The following is a 10926-nucleotide window of genomic DNA, read 5'->3' on the forward strand; positions in this document are numbered from 1 at the left end:
CCAATCGTAGACATGCACACCGCCATTGCCACACCTTAACGTCATGTATATTTCTAGGAAACCGATTTGATTAAGTCATTTTTAGGAAAAGTGATTAATTTTGGAAAATACTTTCATTGCGGAAGCTTTGCTTATTGTCATGTTATTTTGAAATCAATTGTTGTTTTTTTTTTTTTGAAAACGCGCCCTAAAGCTATCCAATTTCAACAGTTAAAATAAGTAATACCTATCTTAGTAATACATATTAAAACCATCAAAAATAATTAAGCGGCCTTATTACATTTAAAAACCCAAACCTCAACGTAAATAATAGGATGTCCAGTTCACCAGAAGAAAACCAAACTTTCAGAACGGGTGGCCACTCCGAATTCCCTCACAGCTCCAAGCCCACTATGGTTGGGGATTTCCTGCGTGGATGAAAATAAAAGGGGTGAGTTTGGGAAAACTCAGTGTGTAAGGAAAACCCATTCAAAGCCCAAGTCAGCTCAAGCCTATTGGGCCTAAGCCCATTCAGGTAACAGTGGTATTGGACCAGAGCCCTTTTCAGATTACAATAAACTGGGCCTTAGCCCCTTATTCAGATAACAGTATGGCCCATAGGCCCATTTCAAAATACATGCAACATCAATAACATATGCAAGCCCATTTGGGGAGACTACTCAACCCACCAACCACTACACTCCACCCGTACCAGCCTTACACTCCATATGGGGAATAGCTCAACCCACCCAGCCCAACACAAGGCTCAGTTAACAGTAAATTGAGGCAAAGCCTCCAGTACGTGGACAAGCCACTTTCAGTACTTCCTCCGTCAATATCTTAATCCCATGCATCAGATAATAACAACATGGCATGCAGTAAATAACAACAGTCAAACATGCATTTAGGTTAATTTAACCCTAGGGGCATTTCGGTAATTTATCTACTAGGGGTAAAACTATAAATTTTTCACTTTTAAAGGTATTTCAGTAATTTATCTATTTTAGGGTTTTTCATGCATATTCCTACTTTTCACGTACTAATGTAATCACGCATCGAGTGTTCTTACTGAATTGGGCCCGTTGGCCCATCATTCCAATTTTGGCCCATTAAGCCCAAAAATATCGAGGCACGTAAATCATGCACTTTGCGGTCCAAATTTTGCGGTTTACCAAAAACATTAATTGATTTACCTCACGAGCATTCGCACACTCGCAAATCTACAAAATACCGGTTTTCGGCATTTCAGCTTTTCAACTTTTGCCGATCCAGACTAAGAAAGAGGGTGTTAGTTACACACTTATTTGCGACGATATGCTGACGAGATCCACACACGAACTGCCAACAATTGGATTACTAACACATTAATCTAACTATTCAAATACGAACTACATATTAACCCCTTACAATATTCGGCCAACCACACCTACAGATCATAGTAAGCTTATAAGAAATCAATAAGCAACTCATTAACAAATTTTTGTCAATGTTTACCACATAATCATAATCTCACTGTAAGCTGTCTTCCTGAACAATAGTCACTAAATCATTTATAATTGGAGCTACGAAACTCCAAATCAAGTTCCGTTAATTTTACCTGAAAATAGACTCATATATCTTCTATCCATAAAATTTTCAGAATTTTTTGTTTAGCCAATCAATACCAGAATTTTCTTAAAGTTTCCCATGTTTCACTGTTTGACTAATCTGACCACTCTTCATTACGAATCAAATTTCTCATTGTACAGAATTCAAAATATGTTCTTGTTTATTCCATTTGAAACTAGACTCATTAAGCTTTGATTACATAATTTATGCAGCTTCTAACTCATCTCCCACAATTTATGGTGATTTTCCAAAGTCACGTTACTGCTGCTGTCCCAAGCAAATTTATTACCAAATCACTCTTTCACACCTAACTTGCATGCTTGTTATTTAAACATGTATATCACCAATCAATCATCACATATCTATGATTTTACTTAATTATAATCTCCATTTCATCATTTTAAAGCACAACATGTTAGCTGATTTTTCCCTTTAACATCTAAGGCACATGCATGCTCATTTGTTTGGCTCAACTTCACCTATTTTCCATTTTTCATCAAAAGAACATGAAACAACAACCATGTCCTTCATTTTAATTCATGACTAAATGCTCACAACACAACTAAAAACCAAAATATGCTTCAAGAGTTAAGGTAGAATCAAGAAGAACTCATAAACATTAAGATAGAAGCAAACTACCATGAACTTACCTTCAATTTTCTTCCCCAAGTGACCGAACATTCAAGAGCTTTCTCCTCTCCTTTCTCTTCTCTAACTTTAGGCTATGATGAACAAATATGGACAAAACTTTGTTCTTTTCCCCCATTTTTCTTTTAATAAAATTTTATATTTCATCCATTTAATTCTTTAATACAAAAGACATGAAATGCCCATCATAGAACATTTACCTAAATCATTATCATGGAACATTTACCTAACTCATTATCATGGAATATTTACCTAATCCATTATCATGGAACATTTACCTAACCCATTATCAATTTGTACCATGAATTATGGATATCAAGTGCTCATATTGTCTACAACAACATGATGGCTGGCCACTTCATATAAAATGGGAGGTTTGTCATGCAAATCCTCCTATTTTGCACTCCTATTTATTTGGCCACTTCAATTTAGCCTATAGTATTTTCAAACATTTTCACATAGGTTCTATTTCATAATTTCACCCCCTTTTTCTTATGGAACAAAAATTAACTAAAATTGTCGGGTTCTATCTTAAGCTTGGCTTTCTAGAGGCCCACTAACATAATTAAACTTATGCCAACATTCACAGAATTCTTGAAAATTGGGGCGTTACACTTTAAGAGGTGGTATTGTTATTATTATAACAATCAAGAGGACGTGAGTTTAAGCGTGCTTATGCGTGATTTTCCTCTGATTTAAAGGTTAGGTAAGGAGTACGAGTAAAAGTAGTTGCCAATTGTACTTAAGTAGTGTTAGCAAGGTTGAGGTCGTGGACTTTTATGTGCAAATGTCATGCGTGGTTCTCTTCTTGATTAGTTCTATTATGGGTGAGTTTTGTCTAGATTTATTTTATTTTAGGTCCAATTATATATTAGCCTTCGATCTATTGAGTTTTGTATTTAGTTAATTGTATATGTATTATTTATGATTTTTACCTGTAGTTATAAATTTTGAATTTTTCTTTTACAAATAAGAAAAAAATAAATTGTTAAAATGTATTCGGTCACAAAATCGAAGGCTGATGTAGCCTTCTTTTGATTGCTATAATAATAATTTAGCCCTAAATATTTTAATACTCTTTTAATTTGATTCTAATTCTAAAAATCAACAAATTAATCATCAATGTTTACACATTCTATTAATTTAATCCTAATTTCAAAAATTTTAAAAATACATAAAATTATAAAATACTTTTTAACAATAAAGTCACGTCAACATTCTGTTTGATGACTAAATACATTTTAACAATAAAATGGCTAGAATTTGAAATTAAGTTAATGATAGTGAAAATAAGAAGGCCCTCAAAATTGAGTGACTATAATGAAAAATTTACCATTTATTAAGAAATAAAGGAAATATCATGATGAAGTTGAATGATGATGTGCCAAGGACTGTTAACCTTATTATGGTGATTTGACACCTCATTTTGCTGAAAAGACAAAGACTACCCAACGAACTCTGGGAAAACATATTTATTATAAATTTTATTTATTAACAAATAATTAAATTAAACTTATTATATATATATATATATATACATATATATTTTAACATTAATCTCGTTATAAGTTTTTATTATATCTGTATTTTTTGATACAATATTTAGAATTATCCATGACTTCTCCTTAGCTATTAAATAGAAGGATAATACACTTCAACGTCTCAAACACTTTCTACATTGATAACAATACAAATATCAATCGACCAATCTACAATTATTTTTCTCCAACAAAACAACTTTTAGAGTTGTGAATATCGTGTAAACTGTATTCAGGTGAAGCAGGAAATTATTTTAGGGTTCACAGATGAATAATAAATATTTTTGAGGATTAAAGTATAAATTTATTATTATGCTAATTTATAATTTTTAAAATTTTGAAGAAGTAACAAAATAATTTTACCATTATTAGGATTGTTTAATTCTATCGGTAGCCGAGAAGCAAATGGTATATAGATGTAAAGGTGGAACACCGTTGGAGTAGGAGGGGACTTCGCCTCTCCAACATTTTGGAAAATTTTCATTATACCCTTCAATTTTTTTAAAACTTTAATTAAGCTCCTTCAACATTTCTAGAAATTCTAATAATGCCTTACAAAAATTTAAAAAATTCTCTTTAATTTTCTCAGAAATTTTGAAAATTTCCATTAAGCCTCTAAAATTTGTAAACATTTTAATTAGATCTTTAGTTTTTCTTTTAAATCTTTATTTACAACCCTAAAATTTATTAACACATTCCGCCACTAGATAGATATCTTAACTTAGGTGGATGTCGACCAATCTGATATGTTCATGGCTTGGTGAGAGGAGGAGGAAATAATCTAAATGCTACTCAATTTTCAACTCAATTTTTCCACTGTGTATTTTTAGTAAAAGTACATGAAAGCTCTTGTATTAGAAGTCAAATTGCAACATGTCCCCTTTACTCAAAAAATGGGTAAATTAGTTCTTGTACGTTAAATCAAAAAGCAAATTAATCATTCTGTCAAAATTTCTATTCATTTCTATGAGAAATTATTTTATGGACCTTCCACCATATCATCCATAGTTCCTTTTCAATTATTTAATGATATTTTAGTTTTTTTCATGTCATTGATACATAATTTTGGTAATTTTTACCCTAAACCCTAAACTTAGAACCCTAAACCCTAAACTTTAAATATTGAATCTCAAATCTTGAACCCCAAACTCAAAACTGAACCCGAACCCTAAATGATTCAGGTTCAAGGTTTGGAGTTCGAGATTCGAATTCAGGGTTTATGGTTTAAGGTAAAAAAATTATCCCTCATTCTACTAACCCTTTTCTATATTGTTCTCTTAATAGTATGGTTGCAGATGATGGCTCTTGGAAGTTTGATTTTTTCCGACCTTGGGTTCCTGAGGAGATTATCAACAAAACAGTAAGCGTTCCACCACCTTATCCTTCATCAAGTTCGGATCGGATTCTTTGGGGAACTACCTCGACTGGCTCATTTTCTCTCAAAAACGCTTATGAGAAGGTTCGTGAAGGGACTTTTAATTTAAAAGAGCGACTTTGGGAAATACCATGGAAGTATCAAGGCCCTCATCAAATTAGATTTTTCATCTGGTTGGCTCTTAAACAAAGTCTCTTCACAAACGCTGAGAGGGTCATACGAGGCTTTGGGAGTAGCAATGCATGTAGCCTTTATGGATATGATTATGAAGATGTTTTGCATATACTCAGATATTGCAATGCTTACAAAGGTATTTGGGACAAGCTTATTCCACAGTAAGATCTTTCTGTTTTCTATTCCAAATCTTTTCTTCACTGGATGAAGAACAATCTTCACAGCTACTCTTCTTCTTGGGGTGGAATCGATTGGCCATGTCTCTTTGGGATTATCGTGCGGCGTATTTGGAAAAACTGGAACATGTTCATTTTTCAATGCATCACATGGAGTGCTGACGACATTATTAAAATCTCTCACAGTTGGGCGAGGCAATTTTCCTCTTTTTCAATGATTTCATCTCATAAAGCGCGAAATCATATTCAACATTGGCATTTACCTAACAACTGGGTAAGTTTGAGCACAGATGGTTTGGTGAGGTTTGATGAAGGCTTCGCTGTAGATGACGGCTGTGTGAGAGATCATAATGGTGAATGGATCATTGGGTTCGCCAAATACTTGGGCAATTGCACGTTCTAGAGGCAGAACTTTGGGGAATTCTAGATGGGCTAAATCTTATTCTGGATAGGCGTTTCCAAAAAATCCTATTCCAAACTGATAGTATTGAAGTTGTTAATGTCATCTTGGAGGACTCTTCAAAACTCTCTCGCTCTGTTTTGGTTAGGAAAATTCATCTTATTTTGAGGAGGATGGATCAGTGGAAAATTCAGTATATTCCCAAAGAGGATAAGTACTTAATTGCTGATAGTCTAGCTAAGTCAATTCATACTAAGAGCCTAGATTTAAGATTGTTTGAAAATCCTCCTTTGAGGGTCTAAGTTATTTTCTTTGTATTTTGATTTTTTCACCAAAAAAAAACCAAAATTATGCATTAATGACATAGAATAAATTAATGTCATTGAATAATTGGAAAAAGGACCATAAATGATGTGTTGGAAAGAGTACATAAAATAATTTCTCCATTTCTATTGTTAAAAACTAGTTTATGTACACTAGATTAAGATATTTCATCAATCATATCAGTTTTAATAGTAGAAATATATGTAATTTTAATAAAAAGATCAATTTATTCTTTAATTTAACATATAAGGACTAATTTGTCAATTTTTTGAATAAATGAAGTAAGATATAATTTGACTCAAAATACAAGGACCTCTATGATAGTTTTTATTTTACGCATGGTATTGTTGCTGTCTAGTATAGCTGGTCCTGTCTGTTTGAGGCATTGTGCAACTAGGTTTTTATTGTTGCCTAAATTGGACTTTATTGATAAAAGAATAAATAAATTGTCCTTTAAAAATGATATAAAAATATAATATGAAAAAATTACCCACTTTTCCATGCTGCATTGAATTTCATCGCAAACTTTATTCACGCTTTCTAACTTCACATTTTCTTTAAGTCTACTTTCAGTTGAAAAGACAAATACCTGAATCACCTTTTTTAGGTCGACAAACAAATATCGAATTATTACAAGATTGGATTTTTAAACACATGAAAAATCTATCTATCTATATATATACTTATACATATATATATATATATACATTCTCCTTGCTCATCATATTAAAAGCTCCTGCAAATAGGGCCCAAGTCTGGAATATGATATTGGGGGCCAAATGTCAAGACTTAAATTAAATAATTCATAACTACAATGGACTAAAACTGTAATTTTACCCTTCAGCTAAGGGAGTGAAATACTAACATATGAAAGGTTGGTAGCATATACATTATGAAAACTTAGGTTTCATGATAATAAAAATCCAAGAAATTATTACAAATGGAGCTTTACCCCAAGCATCGACCACCCTTTTTAATAATTAAATACAGCCAATTTCTGCTATTTTTTTCATCACTATAGAGAAGAGATTATACATGGATTTATTTGATTAAAATGTTTTAAAACTATTAAAGCATCCAATCAGGGATGAACCCACTTGGTGCTGAAGTTGTAGTAGCAATGTTTTCATGTGTTAGATCAGCTGGAACATTGTAACTGCAATAAACACACACACACACAAATAAAAAAAAAATTTAAGTTGAAAGGACTAAATAGAAATCCTTTTGTTTATTAGGGGACTAAAAAATAATTTTCCCATTTGAGTGAGGCTAATGCCCCAAAATGGTAAATTTATCTTTTAATCTTTTTTAAAATTTATAAAATTACCCACTTATTATTCAATTTTTCCTCCCCTAAAATAATTTTCTAAAATCGAATATATATGGGCACATGTTTATATCTATGTCTTGAATTGGAATAATGGAAAAATTAGGGTTTAGGTTAAGTTACCTAATCTGCATAGAAGTGGTGCATTGTAAAGGCTCAAAAAATCGAGGACGCTGGAGGTTGCATGGAACACTTTGCTCCCCAGTTTCCCATGTTGATCTTAGTGTTGAAGCATTTTCATCCAACTGGGAACATGAATTCCATTTAAGATCAAATGATAATAAGTGAAAAAGACAGTATCCAACCCCAACATGGTACGAAGACATCATCCTTTAAATACATATATATTTTAATATATATGTTATATCAAACACACATGGTTAAGTGTGCAAGTAAACTTGTATCTACTTTTCTTAAAATATTTGTTATAATAAACACCAATAATAATATTAGAATGATAGCAAAGTAATAAGAAAGAAAAAATAAGAACACATAGATTTTATGTGAAAAACTCTTATCAAGAAAAATTACGAACAGAGGAGTAAAAGTCCACTATGTTTGAAAACATGCTATACAAATGGAATTTAAGTTGTAGGGATTCAACTTGCACGACATATGGGTCACACAACTCTAACAATATTTATGATTTATATTTATATAAAATGCATGGATAAATTTCAACATGTGTTGGGCGCATATCTGTATTGGAAGCTTATTACAACAGAACATTTAAAAATGAGCAGGTTTTTTTACCTTCCTTCTCAGGTTTCTGTTGGTTTCCAGTAGCATTTCTTCCTGTGTATACAAAGAATACAAGCATGATGATATCTAGAAAACACAAATTTAATAATACATATACATATACATGTACATGTACATATACATATACATATACATATATACCTTTCTTTCAAGTTTGGAAAGCTGCTCAACCATATGCTCCATCTGCATTCATTCAAAAAGGGCATAAATTTCAGCATAAGATAAGCATTTTTTCTCAGCAAAATGTTATCAAATACCACTCAAAGATGAATAATTGTATGGGAATAATATACAAAAAAAAATGATGTAAAATTAAAATAATCATATTCACCATAGAGAACCCTAATTGAGAGAAAAATACCTTTAATGACCTGATTTTCTTCAAAGAGAAGTCCAACTGATGCTCAAGCTGCTCAAGTTCCTTAGAGCCCAAGTCTCCTAATTCTTCCCCCAGAAAATGTCTACAATATATATACATATGTTTATACACACACATATAGATACTATATATATAACTTTGTTTTGCTTTGTGTTACCTTTGTGAATGTTGAAGGACCTCAACTTTTGCTTTGAGCTTCAAATAGTCCTGGTAGTTTCTCTGCTTGATGACATGCACCACTTTTAGATTTTGTCAAACTTAAATTCATATAACATGATATCCCAGGGTGGTTTAAAAAAACGAAAAATTTATCATTTAACCCTTTTAAAATTTATGAAATTACAAATTAATATACTAGTGAAATGAGTGGTTGGAACTTGGACCTCATTTAACTCTACTGCTAAAGCAATTTTTGGCTTCACCCATGTCTACTCCTTGGACTAAAGTTATATATATATATATATATATATAGAGTGAATCACAGGCATGAAATAACCTGTGTCTCAATTTCTGTTTGACCAGGTTCCAATGCTCCATAGGTGCACCTGTTGTACCTCTCTAGTGTATCAGCAATGCTGCATACATAGAAGAAAATTAGTACTTTAATATACTAATTTTATTGTTATTATAAAAAAATTAAATAAGGTACCATTTGTACATCGATATGGAAAAAGGTAATACTGTTCGGTCACAAATTTTCATGGGTGCTTCTCTAATTGTCACCAAAATTATACTTAATTTTTATTATTAAAATTTAACTAGTCTTATGGTACACAAATAATAAAAATAATATGGAAATAAAATAATGTAAAATTTTAATTAAAAATTGAATGAGTAGAAGTAAGAGAGTGTTTATTTTATTTTATTTTATTTTTAAAAAAATCATTTATTTAACAATAACTCAATCACTTTTCTCTTATAAATTTATTTCACGGTATCGATATTCCGTTGATTTATGAAACTAAACTTAATTTATGACACTAAAATTATAATTATATTTTAAATTACTTTTAAATTATTAAATAAAATGTAATTATTTCTACTTAATATTAGTTTCCTAACTATGATCTTTACAAAAGTATCCTTTGATTATTCTCATTAAACATCAATTGATTTAATCCTCATTGCTTGCAAATAATGTGAATATTAGATTCATTAAATGTACATTCTTGGAAAATTATTTTTTAAAATATTTTTATTTAATTTATAAAGGGTATTATGATAAAAAAAAGATTAATTTATATATAAGATGTCCTATCCATGGATGAATGAAACAATGGAGAAAGGGGGCCCTAAATAAAAGCACAAATTTGCAGTAAGCTTGTATAGAGAAAGCTGCACATTGATTTATATGAAGACGCATATAGAAGACCATGTATTAATACGTCAAGTACTGTCAATTAATTCATTGATAAAATTAGATGAATTAATCCATGCATTTTTAAAATAAATTATATATACACACAAAGCAGTATGCATGTCAATTCATCATTAGGTTTAAAAATTTGTAGTTAATTGAATTATCTTTCGATTTAAGGGTTTTATCGAAAATCTTTAAAAATAGTGTATAAATTATAGATTAAAAAAAAACTACTTTAGGGTTCTTTGAAACTTGGTAAAATAAAATCGAAACACAAAGATGATGAAATTTTGTGGGGGTTTTAAAAGATCTCTTGAAAAGAATCCAGAAGAAAAACACAGATTCAGATTTTGTAAGGAAAAAAAAAAAGTTACCTGTTGGAACTGGAAAATTCATAGAGTTTACCACGATTAGAGAAAATGATAAGAGCAACCTCAGCATCACAGAGGATGGAAAGTTCATAAGCTTTTTTGAGTAAACCATTTCTTCGTTTTGCAAATGTGACTTGCCGATTTATCTTGTTTTCGATCCTCTTCAACTCCACTTTTCCTCTGCCCATCTGTTTATATATTTTTGTCAAAAATAACTAAAAGAAATAAAAGCTTTTATGAAGAAAGGAAGGAAGGAAGAAAAACAACCTATGTTATTTTGAGAAACTAGGTTGTTGTTTTTTGTGTTTGGTTTTGTTGTTCTTAGGGTAAAGAACTAAGAAGGTTTGTTGCTTCTTTTTTTTTTTTTTTCTGCTTATGAGTCTATAAATTCTAGGTGTTAGGTTTTCATTGTTCCTTCAAATAGAAAAGATGAAAAGGAAGTGGGACAAGACAACTACATATGGTTTTGTTTTTGTTTTTTTTTTCCTTTTTGATAATGTATGTG

General features: G+C 31.0%; 1 protein-coding gene and 1 long non-coding RNA gene across 4 annotated transcripts; both read right to left on the reverse strand.

The window, feature by feature from the left end:
• Window positions 1-260: 260 nt before the first annotated feature.
• On the reverse strand, window positions 261-2351 carry LOC128291541 (uncharacterized). 2 transcript variants are annotated; one of them, XR_008281380.1, is made up of 2 exons: window positions 2238-2351; window positions 261-407 (listed from the first exon to the last, which is right to left on the reverse strand). It is a non-coding gene; the product is annotated as an uncharacterized LOC128291541 (long non-coding RNA). The 2 variants fall into 2 exon arrangements; XR_008281381.1 differs by lacking the exon at window positions 2238-2351 and adding an exon at window positions 1049-1106.
• Window positions 2352-7053: 4702 nt separating this feature from the next.
• LOC108482416 (MADS-box protein CMB1-like) lies at window positions 7054-10926 on the reverse strand. Of its 2 annotated transcripts, XM_053026701.1 has the most exons (9): window positions 10689-10926; window positions 10425-10609; window positions 9187-9265; window positions 8848-8909; window positions 8673-8772; window positions 8453-8494; window positions 8303-8344; window positions 7673-7794; window positions 7054-7378 (listed from the first exon to the last, which is right to left on the reverse strand). In XM_053026701.1, exons 2-9 carry the CDS (start codon window positions 10607-10609, stop codon window positions 7291-7293), a joined length of 720 nt encoding a protein of 239 aa, XP_052882661.1. In that variant the 5' UTR covers window positions 10689-10926; the 3' UTR covers window positions 7054-7290. The 2 variants fall into 2 exon arrangements, with proteins under 2 accessions (XP_052882661.1, XP_017641033.1); XM_017785544.2 differs by having other exon boundaries at window positions 10425-10926.

Source organism: Gossypium arboreum, chromosome 4, assembly GCF_025698485.1.
Source record: "Gossypium arboreum isolate Shixiya-1 chromosome 4, ASM2569848v2, whole genome shotgun sequence".
Taxonomy (NCBI): Eukaryota; Viridiplantae; Streptophyta; class Magnoliopsida; order Malvales; family Malvaceae; genus Gossypium; species Gossypium arboreum.

Bases quoted from the DNA above. Each gene is read 5' to 3' on its own strand.
- LOC108482416 (XM_053026701.1), bottom strand. From the start codon at position 10,609: ATGGGCAGAGGAAAAGTGGAGTTGAAGAGGATCGAAAACAAGATAAAT. The intron at 9,266-10,424 runs GTAACTTTTTTT...CTATGTATGCAG, and splicing joins GAATTTTCCAGTTCCAACAG to CATTGCTGATACACTAGAGA. The intron at 8,495-8,672 runs GTATTTTTCTCT...GAATGAATGCAG, and splicing joins AGAAAATCAGGTCATTAAAG to ATGGAGCATATGGTTGAGCA.